Source organism: Oncorhynchus mykiss, chromosome Y (assembly GCF_013265735.2).
Source record: "Oncorhynchus mykiss isolate Arlee chromosome Y, USDA_OmykA_1.1, whole genome shotgun sequence".
In the NCBI taxonomy this organism is placed as follows: domain Eukaryota; kingdom Metazoa; phylum Chordata; class Actinopteri; order Salmoniformes; family Salmonidae; genus Oncorhynchus; species Oncorhynchus mykiss.
This window is the reverse complement of record NC_048593.1, coordinates 17119389-17142906: the sequence shown is the minus strand read 5'-3', so window position 1 is coordinate 17142906 and position 23518 is coordinate 17119389. Positions and strand designations below refer to the sequence as shown.

Here is a 23518-nt window from a genome sequence, read left to right as displayed (position 1 = left end):
GAGCAGGGCCGGTCCCATGCATAGGCGACATACAGTGCCTTCGGAAAGTAGTCAGACTTCTTGGCTTTTTCCACATTTAAATGGTACGTATTAAATCGTTTTTTTCCGTCATCAATCTACACACAATTCCCCATAATGACAAAGCAAAAACCCTTTGTTATGAGACTCGAAATTGAGCTCAAAGCAAAAACTGTTTTTTATAAAAAATAATAAAACATAAATATCACATTTACTTAAGTATTCAGACCCTTTACTCAGTATTCTGTTGAAGCTCCTTTGGCAGCGATTACAGCCTCAAGTTTTCTTGGGTATGATGCTACAAACTTGGCACATCTGTATTTTGGGAGTTTCTCACATTCTTTTCAGCAGATCCTCTCAAGCTCTGTCAGGCTGGATGAGGAGCGTTGCTGCACGGCTATTTTCAGGTCTCTCCAGAGAGGGTCGATCAGGTTCACCCTGCTTCACCGTAGAGATGGTGCCAGGTTTCCTACAGATGTGACGCTTGGCATTCAGGCCAAAGAGTTCAATCTTGGTTTCATCAGACCAGAGAATCTTGTTTCAATCAATTGAATGTACCACAGGTGGACCAATCAAGTTGTAGAAACATCTCAAGGATGATCAATGGAAACAGGATACACCTGAGCTCAATTTCGAGTCTCATGGCAACGGGTCTGAATACTTATGTAAATAAGGTATTTCAGTTTTTTGTTTTTAATACATTTGCAAAAGTTTCTAAAAACCTGTTTTTGCTTTGTCATTATGGGGTATTGTATGTAGATTGATGAGGAAATTGTTTTATTTAATCTATTTTAGAAAAAGGCTGTAATGTAAGAAAATGTGGAAAAAGTCAAGGGGTCTGAATACTTTCCGAAGGTCAGTAAGCTGTCACTTTTTAAACATTTTTATTTAACCGTTATTTAACTGGGCAAGTCAGTTAAGAATTTGTTTTTATTTACAATGACGGCCAACCAGGGAACAGTGAGTTAACTGCCAGGGGCAGAATGACAGATTTTTACCTTGTCAGCTCGGGGATTCAATCCAGCAACCTTTCGGTTACTGGCCCAACGCTCTAACCACTAGGCTACCTGCCGCCCCTTAGAGCCCCCGACCCCCCAAAATGAATTTGTATTATTATTATTAATACACCCTAACAATGAGTATACAGTATCAGTTCTCCGTGTCAGACAAGAAGTATTGAGCTGCGGCTTGGAATATTGTTTCTTCATCCTATATAATGTATTCTTAGTGAATTTTATGTTTTTTTTTAAGAATCCCCCCTCAGTGTTAAAGGGATAGTTCACCCAAATTACAAAATTACATTGGTTTCCTTACCCTGTAAGCAGTTAATGGACAAGGTATGACAGCAACTCATACTTTGGTTTTGTTTACTTGGCCACTGTTTCAAATGCTAAACTTTTTAGCAAGTCAATGGTACCTATATTAGCATTTTGCGGTTAATATCCAAATAATCTATAAGTAACATCATTGAGTTACACAATCAATTTTTACATACTTTAGGATGATTTCGACATGAAGCGTGAAATTGCTAACATAGGTACTATTGACTTGCTTTGGATTTGAAACAGTGGACAACAAAACCAATGCATGGATTGCTGTCATACCTTGTCCATAAACTAGAAACCAATGTCTCTTTAAAAAAATAAATCACCTGGAACAGCACCATCTAGTGGCCAGAACCGGGTTATATCAGGATGTAGGATGGGACATGAATCTAACAACTTCAATGACTAATTTCTCTGAGCAGTGAAAAAAAACCCATCAAAACAATTCACTGATTAAACATTACATACAGTAGGATGAAGAAACAATACTCAGAGCCGCAGCGCCATACTACTTGTCAGACATAGAGAACTGAAACTAGTTCTGAAAGTAGCACTCACAAGCCAAAAGTGGTCTACGGAAACGTCTAACTACATCACATATATGCAGATATATGCACCACATCATTGCTCTGTTCTGTCCAATGAGTCATTGGGCCCACCCGGAAACCTCATTGGATAACGCTGGGCAGGCCTCTTTCTCGCTGTCACTCAAATGCGAAGGGCTGAAGCTCATTGGCTAGAACTCGAATTGCTAGGGGGCTGGCCCATGTGTTGGGAAATGTAGTAAAATTGCACAGCACAGCTTCAAGAAAACAGTTGCTTTCAAACTAGGGATTTCGTGGTTAATTGAGGTAAAATAGTAATTCTGCTCATAGATTATGCATGTGTGAACTACACATTGACACATCCAGCCCAAATACTTTCTCAGTCGCCAAATTAAAGGAGCATGTCTTTAAGTATGTTTGAGCAGTTACATTTACTTTTGATACTTATGTATATTTAAAAGCAAATACTTTTTGATTTTTACTCAAGTAGCATTTTACTGAGTGTCTTATAACAATTGGGTAGTTTTACCACCACTAGATTCAACAGTGGTGTACAATCCTGTAGTACACCAATACGGGCAAAAGGCAGGAGCATTGAGAGGGTGCATTGCTTAGAATAAATTACAGTTGCCTACATTACTTCATCCAGTGGCAGCCAGGGTCATGGCAATGTTTATCACATCAGCTGTGAAACTGACCAAACATGCACTGAGGCGTTTTGAAGGAAGCGAGAAAAAAATGTTGTAGCTGTCATTGTCAATTAGCCTGAGAAACAAGGGAAATTAGCAAAAGTGGAAGTCGAGTTAAGCATCAAAAGTAAAAGTATAAATAATAAAAAATGTCTTATATTAAGCAAACCAGACAGCCTGATTTTCTAGTTTTTTAATTTACTGATAGCAAGGGGCACGCTCCAACACTAAGATGTTATTTACAAACAAAGCATGTGCTTAGTGAGTCCGCCAGATCAGAGGCAGCAGGGATGATCAGGGATGTTCTCTTACTAAGTGTGTGAGACCATTTTCCTGTCCTGCTAAGCATTCAAAATGTAAGATGTGCTTTTAGGTGTCAGGAAAATTCTTTAGGAATGTAGGGAAGTAAAAGTAATCAAAATATAACAGTTAAGTAAAGTTCAGATACCCAAAAAAACTACTTAAGTAGTACTTTCAAGTATTTTTACTTAAGAACTTTACACCACTGGTTGAATCATAGCAGATCAGAGTGAATTTTTTTTTTTTTTAATGGATTTCACATTGTACGTATATTTCATTTGTTTAAACACGTTAATCGAAACACGTTAATTAGTTTTTTTGTTTTACAGTAGGGCCATCTGTATTGAAAGAAGTGGGGTATGTCGAGAAAGACAGCAAGTCCCATGAGGCATCACTTCATGTTTTAACCGGAAGCACTTTTTTCTTCTTCCTTTCTCAAGTTGCATTCTGGGTAGTTGGAAAACGCACAAAGTATTCTCGCTGCTCGTTCATTCATTCGTCGCACGTTGGGTAAGCTTGAAATACAGAATACGGAACTCAAGAAAGAACAACTTCGTTCCCGTTGAAAGGTAAACAAAATACCATGTTGAATGTTTGCATTTGTTCATGTAGGTAGTTAGTTACCTGTTGTGTTAGTTGCTAGATTACTTTTACTATGAGCGAGGCCGACACACCCACCCTTGCTAGCATGCTGGACCCACATTATTAGTATTATTTTTTATTTATTTAACTACATTTGACAATGACCGCCTACCCCGGCTAAACATTCCACTAACCCGGACGAGGCTTAACTAATTGTGCACCGCCCTATGGGACTCCCGATCACGGTTGCGAACCGGTTGCGAACCGGTTGCGAACCAGGGACTGTAGTGATTTTTCAAGCACTGAGACGCAGTGCCTTAGACCGCTGCGCCACTCGGGAGCCTATAAGTAACTACGTTTGACTGTTTTTAAAGTCCTATTTTTATTTACCTGGCTCAGAAATTAACTATAAACGTTGTTACTGAAACTCCCTTCTATTTTCAGTAGAATTGAAAAGGTGTGTTACTTTGTTTACAATGTAGGCCAAAACATAAGGCCATGCTCAGATTCAGTGTTGTAATAGTCACATGTGCAGGTGTGATTGCAGGGTACAGTGAAAATTGTAGGCTTCGAGCTCCAACATGTAGGACTAAATAACTAGGTCTATGGGGAATTGAATACCATTGCCACAGTAATTGAAAGCCAGGCCAGGTGCCAATACAATTGCAAAGAACTGCTACAGGTAGCAGGAAACTGGGAAGGAACCACTCAAGTACATCCTCTGGTTGGCCAATTACAAGTTCAGTGCATCTCATTTTAACAATAGTCCAAGGCTGAATCAGGCAAGGCATACCATTGCCAACAGTGGAGACAGATCTTGGACTGGGTCAGCAAGGTGAGTGCATGAACTGAAGACCACACATCGCAGGGGTCGGTTTTCCAGATAAAAGGTAAACGTGGGGCATTGCAGTGTAGGTGAGGCAGGGCAAACCGAAGGACTCTGGCTGAGCACAACCAGGGGTAAGGCAGAGCAGATCAAGCACTTTATATATAGTTGAAGTCGGAAGTTTACACACTTAGGTTGGAGTCATTAAAACGAGTTATTCAACCACTCCACAAATTTCCTGTTAACAAACTATAGTTTTGGCAAGTCGGTTAGGACATCTACTTTGTGTATGACACAAGTCATTTTTCCAACAATTGTTTACAGACAGATTATTTCACTTATAAGTCACTGTATCACAATTCCAGTAGGTCAGAAGTTTACATGCACTAAGTTGACTGTGCCGTTAAACAGCTTGGAAAATTCCAGAAAATTATATAATGGCTTTAGAAGCTTCTCAGAAAAAAAACAATAGTATGCAAGTATAAACACCATGGGACCACGCAGCCGTCATACCGCTCAGGAAGGAGACGCGTTCTGTCTCCTAGAGATGAACGTACTTTGGTGCGAGAAGTGCAAATCAATCCCAGAACAACAGCAAAGGACCTTGTGAAGATGCTGGAGGAAACGGGTACAAAAGTATCTATATCCAAAGTAAAACGAGTCCTATAGCGACATATCCTGCTCAGCATGGAACACGCCCACTGCTCCAAAACCACCATAAAAAAAGAGGCTACGGTTTGCAACTGCACATGGGGACAAAGATTGTACTTTTTTGAGAAATGTCCTCTGGTCTGATGAAACAAAAATAGAACTGTTTGGCCATAATGACCATTGTTATGTTTGGAGGAAAAAGGGGGAGGCTGCATGCTGAAGAACACCATCCCAACCGTGAAGCACGGGGGTGGCAGCATCATGTTGTGGGGGTGCTTTGCTGTAGGAGGGTCTGGTGCACTTCACAAAATAGACAATTTGTGGGCAGAACTGAAAAGGTGTGTGTGTGTGTGAGCAAGGAGGCCTACAAACCTGACTCTGTTACACCAGCTCTGTCTGGAAGAATGGGCCAAAATTCGCCCAACTTATTGTGGGAAGCTTGTGGAAGGCTACCCAAAACGTTTGACCCAAGTTCAACAATTTAAAGGCAATGCTACCAAATACTAATTGAGTGTATGTAAACCTCTGACCCACTGGGAATGTGATGAAAGAAATAAAAGTTGAAAGAAATAATTTTCTTTACAATTATTCTGACATTTCACATTCTTAAAATAAAGTGGTGATCCTAACTGACCTAAGATGGAATTTTTACTGTGATTAAATGTCAGGAAATGTGAAACTGAGTTTAAATGTTTTTGGCTAAGGTGTATGTAAACTTCCGACTTCAGCTGTATTATATATGTATGGTAGGCTAATCTAATCCTTTCCATTTTACTCAAACCAAATGCTGTCTCTTATACCTTTTTGTATTGTGATGGGTGCCAATTGATTTCTGCAGACAATGAGTCTACCTTGTCTCTGTTTCTACAGGACCCTTGGAAATATGTCCATTGGCGTGCCCATCAAAGTTCTGCATGAAGCAGAGGGCCACATTGTGACCTGTGAGACCAACACTGGTGAAGTGTACAGGGGCAAGCTCATTGAGGCTGAGGACAACATGAACTGCCAGGTAGGTCTTCTGATTGCCTTTAGCGTTCAGACAAATGATCTTGTTTTAGGGTATATTTGTGAGCTCATCTGTATAGGAGGGTTGTGTTTGTCCCTTTTTGAGTTGTGTTGTAAGTGTATGTCGCTTCCTTTCAGATGTCCAATATCACTGTGACGCATCGGGATGGCCGTGTAGCCCAATTGGAGCAGGTCTATATCCGGGGCAGCAAGATTCGCTTCCTGATCCTACCGGACATGTTAAAAAACGCCCCTATGTTAAAGAGCATGAAAAACAAGAACCAGGGATCTGGAGCAGGAAGGGGGAAGGCAGCCATTCTCAAAGCTCAGGGTGAGTGCTGCTGCTTCTACATGCACCTATGGCGAATGAGGCAATTGCTCATTTGCGCTCAACTAAGGATAAAATGTTTTTTTTAAATGCAATTAACTGCTAACTTCTGTGCATCTTTGACTAATTGTCTTTTTTTCTGCAGTGGCTGCAAGAGGACGGGGTCGTGGTGGAGGGATGGGAAGAGGAACCATTTTCCCGAAAAGGCGGTAGTATCTGCGTTGGTTAGTTTAAAACGATTGCATTGTACAGTTTCTTTTTATCTTTAGAGAATTTGGTACTCTACTTGATCTAATTATTTTGCTAGCCTTTTAAAAAAAATTCAAGACCTGCTTTTTGACATTGTACTTTTTCTTTTTTCTTAAATAAATTGTTCTGTCAATTTGAATTGCCTTTGGTCTCAGTCTAATTCTTATCGTGTGCTTTGTAAACAGTGAAATGCTTATTTACTGGCCCTTTCCAACAATTCTGAGAAATTGAATGAATAGAAAAATAACGAGGAATAAATACACAAGGAGTAAGGACTATACATGGGACTATACATGGGGTACCAGTACTGAGTTGCTGTGCAGGGGTACAAGGTAATTAAGGTAGATATCTACATATAGGTAGGGATGAAGTAACTAGGCAACAGGATTGCTAATAAACAGTAGCAGCTGTGAAGGGTCAATTCAGATAGTCCGGTTACTAATTAGCAGTCATGGGGTGGTAGAAGCTGTTTAGGGTCCTGTTGGTTCCAGGCTTGCTGTGTGGTACCAGAGTGAACCGTCTATGAAGGGGAAGCGGCTTTGTCATGCCTTCACGACTTTGTGGACTTTTGAGTGATTGTGATGTGCACTGCAACTGCTTTTTGGTGAACGGCTAACTATACAGTTAGCATTTTTCCCATTATTTTACCTGGTTTTCTGGGTCGTCAAATATCGTTTTTGTACCACATGGTGGCGCCAGAATGAATCAAGGCTACATTATGCTTCTATGCCAAGAAAGCCCAATGCCATGCAAAGTTAGTGTTAACTATGCTCCGATAATTGGGGGTGAATATCTAATTTTCCTTTTGTGAATATTCAGGGAGGGATACTGTCATATGGTCCACGACCTACAGCGTTTCACCCACTGGCCACACGGTTTCTGCCCAGCTGGATTGGTTCTTCAGAGGATGCTCGCCACCTATCACGATGCTTCGTTCAGTTTCTTCACGTCGCTAGATATTTTACCAGCAACATCAACACTATTTCATGCAGAGTCAGGTGGCTAGCATACGGAACGCCCTTAGTTCATAATTGCCCCCGAAAAGGTAAGTTTCAGAGCAACGATTAGATGGTAACGTTATTTCTACCATGCGTCACGTTTGTGGTCGAGAGATTGTTTTTTTTTTTAAAGCGTGAGCGTTGCTTCCACTAATCTTCGTTTAGGTTAGCAATCTAGCTAGCGATACATATTTTATGCTGTAGCTTGCTAGTTTAATGTAAACCGTTATCAATGTGAACCTTCCAGGGGGCCTTTGATGTTCCGGGTGTGCATGCTTTTGCGTTATTCATCGCCCTTGTCTCGCGCCCAGGACATTCTCTATCCGCTCATGAACATTTTAGCCTGCAAGCTCGATTTACTTTAAGATATGTCATGGAATTAACATTAGTTTGTGTCTACTGATTGCTTTGATGTGCTAAATGACGTTCCCCCGACTGTCAGGCGACTGGGGTCCTATATGTTTTGTGTATGTACAGGCCATCGGGAACATCTTCGGCATTGAAACATCTGGTTACCGACGATAATAATTGTGGGTTTGCAGAATAACGTTGACATTGATGCAAATGACTTCCTATTCAATTGAGCACTGTCCATATCGATAAGTCATGACAGCTATGGCCATATCGTCATGATACCAAACTTTCCACGTGCACTCTTGCAGCATCTCTGTTTGGTCAAATGTATACCAAATGGGCCTAATAATCGGCACCATCAGTCCCATTGAGACCTCTGCATAAATAGCATAGTACAGCAGCTGTAGTCTGCTTGAGAGAGGAGACTCGTTTTGCCATTCACAGGCTTATCTGGTCTCGGACTATCTACAGATCAGTGACAGGGTTGATCTGTAATGATGCTTAGAATACTCCTCTGCTCCAGATGGCATTGTGTTGTTGCCCTCAGAGCAGCATCTGTTTGTTTCCAGGGCTGGAAAGAAGCTGCTTCTTCAGCGATCCACCGTAATGAGGGATCACAGAAGTTTAATGGCTTTAGCCTCAGATCTCTAGGAGCAAGGTAGTAAGTTGTCTGTCTTTGCCTGCCATGGACTCCATTATAGCTGCCTTGACAAAAAGTGACAATGTGTAAATAAGTAATCTTGCTAATTGTGTGTGAATTTCTCAATCACTGACTGTGTACATTAGCATCTCAAGCAAGTGGAAATAGATGGCGAGAAACAGGTCAAGACCCATCTGAGATCCAAGTAGGTCATGGGTAGTTGACCCCACTCCATTCTATTATAGGTTCAAACACAGTGGGTTAGGCAGGCTAGCTTGGCCTACATCTTGGGTCACTTCTCACCAAGTTTCTCTCCTCAAGCTAAATCAAGCTATTGTGGAACAGTGTGGGTACATTAAAAGAGAGAGGTTCCCAAAACACTAAATATGTTGTGATTAGGGTTGCAAAGGGTTGGACATTTTCCGTGGGAAGTTAAGCCCTGGAATGTTTCTTAAATTCATCCAAAGTTAGCTTATAACAGTGACATTTTTTTGTGGGATACACATAAGGCAATTATAGGTATTGTGGCATATTTTGGTTAAACTATCCCCAAATCAAATGGAATTGCACCCCTCTGCATGCCCAGTGCATTCTTCCATCACATGTACAGCTGATTCTCAAGATCTTGCAACCTAATGAGATGCTATTGAGCCCACACTACTACACTGTCTGAGCCAAGGACGACATGCATTCTGGTAAGTTTTGATGACCAAATTGGGTGGGGTGAATATATTTTATATGACATACAAAGTGTGTAAATCATTTCTAACTTGTTAACAGTCCCTGCTAGTTAGTTTTTGCTACAATGTGGGTTTTAGCTTGCTTGAGCCTGCTAACTGAGGAGTGTTAATTCACCTTTTTCCATACATGTTTCATTTAAAAACATTTATCTTACAAAGGAGTTGTTTTAATCTAACTGCTTAACTATTTATCTGTACACGGAATTGTATTTTTTTTAACACTTTCTTCTAATCTTTACAGGAAAATGCCACAGGCTTTATCTGATGTGTGGAGACATTTCACTGCAGCTAATGTAGAAGGAAAATCTGTGTACATTTGCAAATACTGTACCAAATCAAATGTGAAGAATGCAACAAAGATGCAGAATCATCTGGCCAAGTGCATAAAGTTCCCTCACCGCTCACAACAAGCAACCTCTGACACAAGTCCCTCTACATCTATTCGAGGTGAAAATGATGAATCAGACACCATATCGATAGCAACAGCTCATGGTCCTCCTGGAATCAGACGTTTATTTGACTCAATGGAGGAACGTAATCAGAGAAATGCTGATGAATGTCTTGCTCTAGCTGTGTATGCAACTGGTTCACCTCTGATGCTCACAGGCAATGTGTATTGGAGGAGATTTCTGAATGTTCTTCGCCCAGCATACACCCCTCCAACCAGACATGACTTATCTATTAATTTGCTGGATGCAGAGTTCAAGTGCAGGTCAAGCAAATCATAGAGAAAGCAGACTGTATTGCAATCATCTCTGATGGGTGGTCGAATGTTCATGGGCAAGAAATAATTAACTACATCTCCACCCCTCAACCAGTATTCTACAAGAGCACAGACACAAGGGACAACAGACACACCGGTCTCTACATTGCAGATGAGTTGAAGGCAGTCATCAATGACCTTGGACCACAGAAGGTATTTACACTGGTGACAGAAAATGCTGCAAACATGAAGGCTGCTTGGTCTAAAATGGAGGAGTCCTACCCTCACGTCACACCCATTGGCTGTGCTGCTCATGCATTGAATCTGCTCCTTAAGGACATCATGGCACTGAAAACAATGGATACACTCTACAAGAGAGCCAAGGAAATGGTTAGGTATGTGAAGGGTCAAGTTATAGCAGCAATCTACCTCACCAAGCAAAGTGAGAAGAATAAGAGCACCACATTGAAGCTGCCCAGCAACACCCATTGGGCTGGTGTTGTCATCATGTTTGACAGTGTTCTGGAGGTGAAGGAGTCTCTCCAAGAAATGGCCATATCACAGTCTGCCGATATGGACAGCCCAATCAAGAGGCTCCTCCTGGATGATGTATTTTGGGAGAGCGTGGTAAGCAGCCTGAAACTCCTGAAACCTATAGCAGCAGCCATTGTACGGATTGAGGTAGACAATGCCATCCTGTCTGATGTTCAGACTCTGCTTGCAGATGTAAGAGAAGAAATCCTCAACAAGGTTGGAAAGTGACAGTGAAGATCAGGCCTCAGAGTCTGATGTTCAAGAGGTGGGCATTGAGGAGGTCCAGGGAGAAGACATGGAAGCCTGAGAGGAAGACAGTCTAGAACCTGAAGCTTTTGTTATCATTTTACAGATGTATGCTGAAACTGTTTTTGGGAGATGCGAAGGATCATTGGGGATCATTCAATATTCCCTTTCTTTTGTTGTTCAGTGAAACCGTCCCATGTGAGGAGTCAACTCATTTAACTAAAGTTACATTTGTGACTAAATATTTTTTTTTATTTCTATTGGAAGGATTTAATCGTTTGCAATTATGTCTACTGATGATAAGGTAAAAGGTTTGGTTGGTTGGGTTGTGTATCGGAGGACGCATGGCTTTCGACCTTCGCCTCTCCCGAGTCCGTACGGGAGTTGTAGCGATGAGACAAGATAGTAACTACCAGCAATAGGAAACCACGCAAAAGGAGGTAAAAAAAAGAAGAGGTTTATGTTTGTCTCCATATGATATGGTAAATATATCCAATGCAAAAAACATCTACAGTTAAATGGAATTAAGTATTAATGGTATTAATAATAATTTGACTATAATCCCGTTAATTCCCACGGAAAGTTTCCACCTCAAAATGAGCAAACCCTTGTTGTGAAGCCATTCATATGATGTTAGGTTGCACAGGACATTCCTATAATGTTGACAGAACACCTGGTATAAGTTCTTTAAATTAACCTATGGTAGTTGTCTGGGATGTTGCTAGAATATTCCTTGTGATATTCACATAGGTTGCACAGTTTAGTTTAGTCAACATGGGAGGGAACAGTGCTCTGCTCTGAAAATAATGAAGGGGCACTTCGTTGTTTATTCTCTGTTGAAACTGGCCCCTGTTTGATATTGTTATTGTGTTGTTACTTGGTAACGAATGACGGAGGAAGATTCCCAAGGGTTCCACGTCATGTTCTGGATATGTCTCTCTTCTTCAAAAAAGAAACACACAAGAATCACTGCTCCAGCCTGTATTCCCCTGGTAACACTGGGGCCACTAACTTTTTCAGTTGGTGGCACCAGCCCATGATTAAACATTTTGTTGCTGCGTCACACAATATAAAAAAGCAGTAATCACCTTGTAAAGTTACTCACAGTGAAATAAGCAGTTGAAGCAACAACAGAGCGTTTCCCTGCCATTGTTTCGGTCAGTAGAAAGCTGAGGAAAGAGGCTGGAGAAGTTGGAGTCAATTTCAATTCATGAAGTACACTGAAAATCACATTTTCAATGTTTTTTAATTGGAATTGAGGTTTGGTTTACTTTCTGAATTGACCCGGAATGGGGGGGGGGGGGGGGGGGGTGAATAGAAGTGGTGTGAGGCAGAGCAGGAGAGACACAGAAGACAGAGATTATACAGAGGCAGCTATAGGGAGTTACATGAATAGAGAAAATGTGAAAGAGATTCCAGGAGAGAGCTTAAGCAATTCACTCCCAGAAGACTGTGGTGGTAAAGAAAGATGGAGGGATGTATAGAAGAGATAGATAGTGTGGAGGTAAAGGGGGGGGGGGGGCGAGAGTCAAGGCCACCTGGATGGGGTGTCTCTTCCCACACGCCATCTTCTCGTTGTGAACTTGGCTGGGGGATGAGAGTGTTTTTCCTGTCGGCTTTGACTTCACAGTCTATGGGGCCCACTCAGTTCGCACACACTGAGCGCCAATCCCCTCAACACCATGTCAGGAATCAACCTGCCGAGAGAAACCGCTCCGTCTTTACCACCCTTGACGGGCAGAGTCAACATCAGAACAGATCATGGACCCAGATTGGGTTGTGAACAGGGGGGTGTACTTGAGATAGAGGTAAACAACCTTGTTTGGCTGGAATAGATAACCTAACCCCCTATAGAGACTGATTCCTGCCCTGTTTTGAAGTTGTTAGCACATGGAGAAGCAGTATGCTAGCAACGTTGCCTAGCCTAAGTTCAAACAGCTGTAGGTTGATTTGGTTCTGAAGAATGTTTATGAAGTTGCTTTGTGTTTGCGTCATCTTGTTAGGATTTGTTTGTTGGCACCTCAACTCATTTTTATGGTTTTTATTTTGTGTTTTTGCCTTTAGTGCTCTGCTCTCCTGAGGTAGACCACTGATGGAGCAGCGACATACAAGCCCTGGGGACAGTCGTTGTCATGTTTCCATGCGTTTCCTCCTGGCCCTCTGCTGAGCCCCCGTCGCCCTGCGGTCATGTCTCCCTGCCCACACACACTCACACACAGCCCCTGCCTGACCTACTGTGCAGCTGCCCTGCCCCGCAGATGAACCCTCACCCCGTCCCAGACTACATGGAGTCCCTTATCGTGGTGACCGAGTACGAGCCCAAGGGAGGTGATGAGGTGGAGGACATGGAGTGCTCTGAGACGCCCTTCAGAACCCACTCCTGCGACCTGCTGTCCCACTCTGTGGGCCACCCCGAGGCCCTGTCCCCTGAGCTCCAGGGGCACAGGGGAAGACTAAACCTGTCAGACCGGAAGCTGTCCCTGCAGGAGCGCTCCCAGACGGCCTCGTCCCCCAACGGGCGCTACATCTACCCCTCGCTGCCCTACTCGCCCATCACCTCGCCCCAATCCTCCCCACGACTGCCCCGTAGACCCACCGTGGAGTCTCACCGCGTCTCCATCACTGACCTGCAGGTAGGCAACGCCGCCACAGCCCTTCTGCCTTTTAACCCCCCCCCCCCCCCCCCCCTGGTCTTTGGAATAAAAACACAATTTTGTGTTAGTCAAACTCTATGAACACACATCAACTTGTGTGTTTGTCTCCAGTGGTAAATGAAGCAGCATACTGGTATAAAGGTTGAGCCTATGTGAAGGTAAGGTCCATGGTGTTAGTAGATGCCAGCTCACTCCCCAGTAGATCTCAGAAGCTTGGTCCAGTAGACTCCCTGTAGAGATGTCCTGTGTCCCAAATGGCACCCTATTCCCTGCACAGTGCACTACTTTTTACCCGAGCCCTATGGGACCTGCTATTTGGGATGCAGACATGGGCTGCATTCCACACACTTAAAGGCACACCCTCCTCCACTTACCCTCGCCTTATGGTCCTTGGGGGAATCCCTGCCGCCATCTTTGCCATCGGTCCAAACAATTAGCCAAGCAAGAAAAGTTGGCAACGAAAGCCCCTCAGCCCTCGTTTGTGATCGAGTGTTGGAGTGCACATTTCTTTTCACTCCGGGGGCCTGAAACGCCCCAGAATTCTATTGGTCATGATTGGACATCTGCTAAGAAAAGTCATTCAACACTTAAAACCAACATCAATATGGAGAAGTCAACATACCAGTCTAAGTAAAAACAAATTGTACTACTAATGCACATGCTGGCACAAACACGTCTCGTAAAAGTAATGGTGTTTTTGTTTGGTTGGCTTTTGGAAGCGTTATCTAGCCCATACAACTTTCCCTGACATCACACTTATACGTTGTCATTTCCGATTTACCTGATATGGTCGGATGGCTAGTTTTCGATGCCTGTGGAGGTGTCTTCTAGCCAAGATATGAAATTCAATCATAATTGACTGTAGCGCATGCAAAGCAGACACAATAGCTACCGGGGGGTTCCATGATGCCTGGATGAAAAACAACCGTGGGACGAGTGAAGAATTTCCTGGGCGAGGGCGGTCCATTTAAAATGAATGAATTCCTCCCTTGCACTGCAGGTGTAACTCATCATAACGTCATGATACGTCGTCAGAAGTGTCCACCTAATTTGAGGGCTGATGGGAGAAGGTGTGTCTTTCACATGTTTGGAATGCAGGCATGATCTCTCTGCTTGCTAGGCTGTTACCCTGCTCCCCGAACACCCCTAGACTTTACAGGATAAAAACCAGCAGAACCCATTACTCATGAATGGTACAGGCTTATATATATTTTTAATGTTTAGTCATGCTGACCTCTGGTAGTTTGTTTTCCAAGTTGAAACAAAAGGAAGGTTTTGTTAGTAAACGTATTGCTTTTACATGGATTGTTGGTTCTCCTAATGCTACACCTCGTGTGGTTCTGGCAGATTAAGAAAATGCATTAGTCATGCAAAGACGTCAGCTTCTCTCTCTTTCTCTCTCTCTCAAAGGACTGCGTGCAGCTCAACCAGTACAAGCTGAAAGATGAAATCGGAAAGGTACTGTTGTCACTCCTCAAAGCACTTCACCATTCCTCCACCATTCTCCTCCACCATTCCTCCACCATTCTCCTCCACCATTCCTCCACCATTCTCCTCCACCATTCCTCCACCATTCCTCCACCATTCTCCTCCACCATTCCTCCACCATTCCTCCACCATTCTCCTCCACCATTCTCCTCCACCATTCCTCCACCATTCTCCTCCACCATTCTCCTCCACCATTCTCCTCCACCATTCCTCCACCATTCCTCCACCATTCCTCCACCATTCCTCCACCATTCTCCTCCACCATTCCTCCACCACCATTCCTCCACCATTCCTCCACCATTCTCCTCCACCATTCCTCCACCATTCTCCTCCACCATTCCTCCACCATTCCTCCACTATTCCTCCACCATTCCTCCACCATTCCTTCACCATTCCTCCACCATTCCTTCACCATTCCTCCACCATTCCTCCACCATTCCTCCACCATTCCTCCACCATTCCTTACTGTGCGTGTTTAAAAAGTCGGAGGGGATCATTAAGGACACGGTTGCCGTCATTCTCACTTCTCCCTGCCAGCCTTGTCCTCATTTCAAATTGCCTAAAATCCGTGTCCCAGGGAGAGTTAGAGGAGGATGAGAGGCTGGTATAAATAGCCCGAGTCTCCTCTCCTCTCTCCTCTCCTCGGGCAGAGTGGGTCTGTTCTGTGTGAAGCAGTAGACAATGGGAGCCTCAGGATGGGTGAAGTTGGAGAGAGAGTTCTGCCTGCTGTCTAAAGTGTCTGTGTGCGTGTACATGTGCGTGTACGTGTGTGGTGGAAGGGGGCGGGTAGATTTACATTTTTACTGTACTTGATTTGAAGCAGCTGGTTCTCATTGAGAATACTCGGCCCACACATTTCCGGTGGGTCAGCTTGGGATAGCTATTGTGTGTGTGTGTGTGTGTGTGTGCGTGGGTGGGTGGGTGGGTGTTTGTGTGCGTGTGTTCTTTTGAGTGTGTACTGTAGGTTTTTATTTGTGTGGATGATTGACAGCTACTGAACGTCACACTGCCTGTGCTCTCCTGTTCTCTGACAAGGGCTCCTATGGTGTTGTCAAGCTGGCCTACAATGAAGACAACAACACTTATTACGTGAGTCCTGCTGGCCATCTTACACTCACACACACACACACAATGGCGATTTTAGCATGTACAGTTTACATACAGTTTACATACGGAACTTTACATACACCTTAGCCAAATACATTTAAACTCAGTTTTTCACAATTTCTGACATTTAATCCTAGTAAAAATTCCCTGTCTTAGGTCAGTTAGGATCACCACTTTATTTTAAGAATGTGAAATGTCAGAATAATAGTAGAGAGAATGATTTATTTCAGCTTTTTTTTCTTTCATCACATTCCCAGTGGGTCAGACGTTTACATACACTCAATTAGTATTTGGTAGCATTGCCATTAACCTGTTTAACTTGGGTCAAATGCGTCGGGTAGCCTTCCACAAGCTTCCCACAACAAGTTGGGTGAATTTTGGCCCATTCCTCCTGACAGAGCTGGTGTAACTGAGTCAGGTTTGTAGGCCTCCTTGCTCGCACACAAGTTTTCAGTTCTGCCCACAAATTGTCTATAGGATTGAGGTCAGGGTTTTGTGATGGCCACTCCAATACCTTGACTTTGTTGTCCTTAAGCCAGTTTGACACAACTTTGGAAGTATGCTTGGGGTCATTGTCCATTTGGAAGACCCATTTGCGACCAAGCATTAACTTCCAGACTGATGTCTTGAGATGTTGCTTCAATATATCCACATAATTTTCCTGCCTCATTATGACATCTATTTTGTGAAGTGCACCAGACCCTCCTGCAGCAAAGCACCCCCACAACATGATGCTGCCACCCCCGTGCTTCACGGTTGAGATGGTGTTCTTCGGCTTGTAAGCCTCCCCCTTTTTCCTCCAAACATAACGATGGTCATTATGGCCAAGCAGTTCTATTTTTGCTCCAGCCATTACCACGAGCCCGTCCTCCCCAGTTAAGGTGTCACCAACCTCCTGCGATATGCACGGGTTTGTAGCATGTAACGACAATCCCCTTTACTGTACATCTCTCCATACTTTGATGTCAGACCTCTTTCCCTCTCCTCCCTCTCTCCCTCCTCCTCCCTCTCTCCCTCCAGGCGATGAAAGTGCTGTCCAAGAAGAGGCTGATGAGGCAGGCAGGTTTCCCACGTAAGTACTGAGCCTGTGGCATATGGTCAATCCAGCAGGGAACACATAGACTATTCTAGGACACTACAGTGAGACTGCTGTAGACCAGTGGTCACCAACCTTTGCTGAGTCCAGATGCAAGCCAAGATCTACCGCTCAGATAACAAAACATGTACCTATTGAAAACAGTTTTGTAGCAATGAGGTTTGTAGTAGGCTACATCACTGCGTGTTGGCTGTGCTTGAATTACCCTGCCAATGTTCTTCTCAGACCATTTTGAGATTATATTTAAAAAAAAATGTAGATACATGACCATGATCATTTGTTGTATTACTTGTGAAGCACAGCTGAGTGAGCAATATCATTGGCTTTTTATGTAATTTTACTGGACTGATGGCCTGCATCTCATGGTCTGTCTGAGGGGGGAGGGAGCAGCGATGAGGCTGCCTGTCACCCGATGCACCGTCCCTCCTCTCTCCCCCCTCTTCTCTCCCACCTCTCTCGCCCCTCTTCTCTCCCACCTCTCTCCCTCCTCTCTCACCCGACTCACCGTCCCTCCTCTCTCACCCGACTCACCGTCCCTCCTCTCTCCCCCATCCTCTCTCCCTCCTCTCTCCCTCCTCTCTCACCCAACTAACTGTCCCTCCTCTCTCCCTCCTCTCTCACCCGACTCACCGTCCCTCCTCTCTCCCTCCTCTCTCACCCGACTCACCGTCCCTCCTCTCTCCCTTCCTCCTCTCTCACCCAACTCACCGTCCCTCCTCTCTCTCTCCAACGAGTACAACCATCACTGCAGCTGTATGAATGCGTACAACCATCACTGCAGCTGTATGAATGAGTACAACCAGCCGACTCACCGTCCCTCCTCTCTCCCTCCCTCCTCTCTCCCTCCTCTCTCACCCGACTCACCGTCCCTCCTCTCTCCCTCCCTCCTCTCTCACCCGACTCACCCTCCCTCCTCTCTCCCTCCTCTCACCCGACTCACCGTCCCTCCTCTCTCCCTCCCTCCTATCTCCCTCATCTCTCAACCGACTTAACGTCCCTCCTCTCTCCCTCCTCTCTCACCCGACTCACCGTCCCTCCTCTCTCCCTCCTATCTCCCTCCTCTTTCTCTCCTCTCACCCGACTCACCGTCCCTCCTCTCACCCGACTCACCGTCCCTCCTCTCTCCCTCCTCTCACCCGACTCACCGTCCCTCCTCTCTCCCTCCTCTCACCCGAGTCACCGTCCCTCCTCTCTCCCTCCTCTCACCTGACTCACCGTCCCTGCTCTCCCCCTCCACTGAGAAAAGGTGACACAGTCTTTCAGCTGATGGCGAATCTCAAGTCGCACAGCATTATTTCTGCCTCATGCCCTAATTCATGTTAGTCCGATGTCCATATAAAGTGAAATATTACTAAATTTAAAAAAGAGACAAGCCGCTAATAATAACAATGCAAACTTATGGCAACACTTTGTTGTACTCATTCATACAGCTGCAGTGCTGGTTGTACTCATTCATACAGCTGCAGTGCTGGTTGTACTCATTCATACAGCTGCAGTGCTGGTTGTACTAATTCATACAGCTGCAGTGCTGGCTGTACTCATTCATACAGCTGCAGTGCTGGTTGTACTCATTCATTACAGCTGCAGTGCTGGTTGTACTCATTCATACAGCTGCAGTGCTGGTTGTACTCATTCATTACAGCTGCAGTGCTGGTTGTACTCATTCATTACAGCTGCAGTGCTGGTTGTACTCATTCACACAGCTGCAGTGCTGGTTGTACTAATTTACACAGCTGCAGTGCTGGTTGTACTCATTCATACAGCTGCAGTGCTGGTTGTACTCATTCATACAGCTGCAGTCCTGGTTGTACTCATTCATACAGCTGCAGTGATGGTTGTACTCATTCATTACAGCTGCAGTGCTGGTTGTACTCATTCATACAGCTGCAGTGCTGGTTGTACTCATTCATACAGCTGCAGTGCTGGTTGTACTCATTCATACAGCTGTAGTCCTGGTTGTACTCATTCATACAGCTGCAGTGATGGTTGTACTCATTCATTACAGCTGCAGTGCTGGTTGTACTCATTCATACAGCTGCAGTGATGGTTGTACGCATTCATACAGCTGCAGTGATGGTTGTACTCATTCATACAGCTGCAGTGATGGTTGTACTCATTCATTACAGCTGCAGTGCTGGTTGTACTCATTCATTACAGCTGCAGTGATGGTTGTACTCATTCATACAGCTGCAGTGATGGTTGTACTCATTCACACAGCTGCATTGCTGGTTGTATTCATTACAGCTGCAATGCTGGTTGTACGCATTCATACAGCTGCAGTGATGGTTGTACTCATTCATTACAGCTGCAGTGATGGTTGTACTCATTCATTACAGCTGCAGTGATGGTTGTACTCATTCATTACAGCTGCAGTGCTGGTTGTACTCATTCATACAGCTGCAGTGATGGTTGTACGCATTCATACAGCTGCAGTGATGGTTGTACTCATTCATACAGCTGCAGTGATGGTTGTACTCATTCATTACAGCTGCAGTGCTGGTTGTACTCATTCATTACAGCTGCAGTGATGGTTGTACTCATTCATTACAGCTGCAGTGATGGTTGTACTCATTCATTACAGCTGCAGTGATGGTTGTACTCATTCATTACAGCTGCAGTGATGGTTGTACTCATACATTACAGCTGCAGTGCTGGTTGTACTCATTCATACAGCTGCAGTGATGGTTGTACTCATTCACACAGCTGCATTGCTGGTTGTATTCATTACAGCTGCAGTGCTGGTTGTACGCATTCATACAGCTGCAGTGATGGTTGTACTCATTCATTACAGCTGCAGTGCTGGTTGTACTCATTCATTACAGCTGCAGTGATGGTTGTACTCATTCATTACAGCTGCAGTGCTGGTTGTACGCATTCATACAGCTGCAGTGATGCTTGTACTCATTCATTACAGCTGCAGTGATGGTTGTACTCATTCACACAGCTGCAGTGATGGTTGTATTCATTACAGCTGCTGGTTGTACGCATTCATACAGCTGCAGTGATGGTTGTACTCATTCATTACAGCTGCAGTGCTGGTTGTACTCGTTCATTACAGCTGCAGTGCTGGTTGTACTCATTCATACAGCTGCAGGGATGGCTGTACTCATTCATTACAGCTGCAGTGCTGGTTGTACTCATTCATTACAGCTGCAGTGATGGTTGTACTCATTCATTACAGCTGCAGTGATGGTTGTACTCATTCACACAGCTGCAGTGCTGGTTGTATTCATTACAGCTGCAGTGCTGGTTGTACGCATTCATACAGCTGCAGTGATGGTTGTACTCATTCATTACAGCTGCAGTGCTGGTTGTACTCATTCATTACAGCTGCAGTGATGGTTGTACTCATTCATACAGCTGCAGTGATGGTTGTAGTCATTCATTACAGCTGCAGTGCTGTTTGTACTCATTCATACAGCTGCAGTGATGGTTGTACGCATTCATACAGCTGCAGTGATGGTTGTACACATTCATTACAGCTGCAGTGATGGTTGTACTCATTCATTACAGCTGCAGTGATGGTTGTACTCATTCATACAGCTGCAGTGATGGTTGTACTCATTCATACAGTTGCAGTGATGGTTGTACTCATTCATACAGTTGCAGTGATGGTTGTACTCATTCACACAGCTGCATTGCTGGTTGTATTCATTACAGCTGCAGTGCTGGTTGTACGCATTCATACAGCTGCAGTGATGGTTGTACTCATTCATTACAGCTGCAGTGCTGGTTCTACGCATTCATACAGCTGCAGTGATGGTTGTACTCATTCATTACAGCTGCAGTGCTGGTTGTACTCATTCATTACAGCTGCAGTGATGGTTGTACGCATTCATACAGCTGCAGTGATGGTTGTACTCATTCATTACAGCTGCAGTGATGGTTGTACTCATTCATACAGCTGCAGTGATGGTTGTACTCATTCATTACAGCTGCAGTGATGGTTGTACTCATTCATTACAGTTGCAGTGATGGTTGTACTCCTTCATACAGCTGCAGTGATGGTTGTACTCATTCATTACAGCTGCAGTGATGGTTGTACTCATTCATTACAGCTGCAGTGTTGGTTGTACTCATTCATTACAGCTACAGTGATGGTTGTACTCATTCATTACAGCTACAGTGATGGTTGTACTCATTCATACAGCTGTAGTGCTGGTTGTACTCATTCAGACAGCTGCAGTGCTGGTTGTACTCATTCACACAGCTGCAGTGCTGGTTGTACTCATTCATTACAGCTGCAGTGCTGGTTGTACTCATTCATTACAGCTGCAGTGATGGTTGTACTCATTCATTACAGCTGCAGTGATGGTTGTACTCATTCATTACAGCTGCAGTGCTGGTTGTACTCATTCATACAGCTGCAGTGATGGTTGTACTCATTCATTACAGCTGCAGTGATGGTTGTACTCATTCATTACAGCTGCAGTGCTGGTTGTACTCATTCATTACAGCTGCAGTGATGGTTGTACTCATTCATTACAGCTGCAGTGATGGTTGTACTCATTCATTACAGCTGCAGTGATGGTTGTACTCATTCATTACAGCTGCAGTGATGGTTGTACTCATTCATTACAGCTGCAGTGATGGTTGTACTCATTCATTACAGCTGCAGTGCTGGTTGTACTCATTCACACAGCTGCAGTGATGGTTGTACTCATTCACACAGCTGCATTGCTGGTTGTATTCATTACAGCTGCAGTGCTGGTTGTACGCATTGATACAGCTGCAGTGATGGTTGTACTCATTCATTACAGCTGCAGTGCTGGTTGTACTCATTCATTACAGCTGCAGTGATGGTTGTACTCATTCATTACAGCTGCAGTGCTGGTTGTACGCATTCATACAGCTGCAGTGATGCTTGTACTCATTCATTACAGCTGCAGTGATGGTTGTACTCATTCACACAGCTGCAGTGATGGTTGTATTCATTACAGCTGCTGGTTGTACGCATTCATACAGCTGCAGTGATGGTTGTACTCATTCATTACAGCTGCAGTGCTGGTTGTACTCATTCATTACAGCTGCAGTGCTGGTTGTACTCATTCATACAGCTGCAGGGATGGCTGTACTCATTCATTACAGCTGCAGTGCTGGTTGTACTCATTCATTACAGCTGCAGTGATGGTTGTACTCATTCATTACAGCTGCAGTGATGGTTGTACTCATTCACACAGCTGCAGTGCTGGTTGTATTCATTACAGCTGCAGTGCTGGTTGTACGCATTCATACAGCTGCAGTGATGGTTGTACTCATTCATTACAGCTGCAGTGCTGGTTGTACTCATTCATTACAGCTGCAGTGATGGTTGTACTCATTCATACAGCTGCAGTGATGGTTGTACTCATTCATTACAGCTGCAGTGCTGGTTGTACTCATTCATACAGCTGCAGTGATGGTTGTACGCATTCATACAGCTGCAGTGATGGTTGTACACATTCATTACAGCTGCAGTGATGGTTGTACTCATTCATTACAGCTGCAGTGCTGGTTGTACTCATTCATACAGCTGCAGTGATGGTTGTACTCATTCATACAGTTGCAGTGATGGTTGTACTCATTCATACAGTTGCAGTGATGGTTGTACTCATTCACACAGCTGCATTGCTGGTTGTATTCATTACAGCTGCAGTGCTGGTTGTACGCATTCATACAGCTGCAGTGATGGTTGTACTCATTCATTACAGCTGCAGTGCTGGTTCTACGCATTCATACAGCTGCAGTGATGGTTGTACTCATTCATTACAGCTGCAGTGCTGGTTGTACTCATTCATTACAGCTGCAGTGATGGTTGTACGCATTCATACAGCTGCAGTGATGGTTGTACTCATTCATTACAGCTGCAGTGATGGTTGTACTCATTCATACAGCTGCAGTGATGGTTGTACTCATTCATTACAGCTGCAGTGATGGTTGTACTCATTCATTACAGTTGCAGTGATGGTTGTACTCATTCATACAGCTGCAGTGATGGTTGTACTCATTCATTACAGCTGCAGTGATGGTTGTACTCATTCATTACAGCTGCAGTGTTGGTTGTACTCATTCATACAGCTGTAGTGCTGGTTGTACTCATTCAGACAGCTGCAGTGCTGGTTGTACTCATTCACACAGCTGCAGTGCTGGTTGTACTCATTCATTACAGCTGCAGTGCTGGTTGTACTCATTCATTACAGCTGCAGTGATGGTTGTACTCATTCATTACAGCTGCAGTGATGGTTGTACTCATTCATTACAGCTGCAGTGCTGGTTGTACTCATTCATACAGCTGCAGTGCTCTTTGTACTCATTCACACAGCTGCATTGCTGGTTGTATTCATTACAGCTGCAGTGCTGGTTGTACGCATTCATACAGCTGCAGTGATGGTTGTACTCATTCATTACAGCTGCAGTGCTGGTTGTACTCATTCATTACAGCTGCAGTGATGGTTGTACTC

General features: G+C 44.2%; 2 protein-coding genes across 4 annotated transcripts in view; both read left to right on the top strand.

The window, feature by feature from the left end:
* Positions 1–3296: 3296 nt before the first annotated feature.
* On the top strand, positions 3297–6657 carry LOC110509725 (small nuclear ribonucleoprotein Sm D3). Its single transcript, XM_021590790.2, has 4 exons — positions 3297–3446; positions 5807–5945; positions 6080–6272; positions 6415–6657. Exons 2-4 carry the CDS (start codon positions 5820–5822, stop codon positions 6480–6482), a joined length of 387 nt encoding a protein of 128 aa, XP_021446465.1. The 5' UTR covers positions 3297–3446; positions 5807–5819; the 3' UTR covers positions 6483–6657.
* Positions 6658–7015: 358 nt separating this feature from the next.
* The window catches only part of LOC110509723 (calcium/calmodulin-dependent protein kinase kinase 2), a 41836-nt gene continuing 25333 nt past the window's right edge, over positions 7016–23518 (top strand). Inside the window, exons 1-5 of one of the 3 annotated variants that reach the window (XM_036968328.1) lie at positions 7016–7563; positions 12798–13366; positions 14798–14845; positions 15911–15964; positions 17003–17054. In XM_036968328.1, coding sequence (XP_036824223.1) covers positions 12866–13366; positions 14798–14845; positions 15911–15964; positions 17003–17054 — 655 coding nt within the window. In that variant the 5' untranslated portion in view covers positions 7016–7563; positions 12798–12865. Of the gene's footprint in view, positions 7564–12797; positions 13367–14472; positions 14581–14797; positions 14846–15910; positions 15965–17002; positions 17055–23518 lie in introns of those variants that run through there. The other 2 variants (XM_036968329.1, XM_036968330.1) reach the window with 2 other exon arrangements.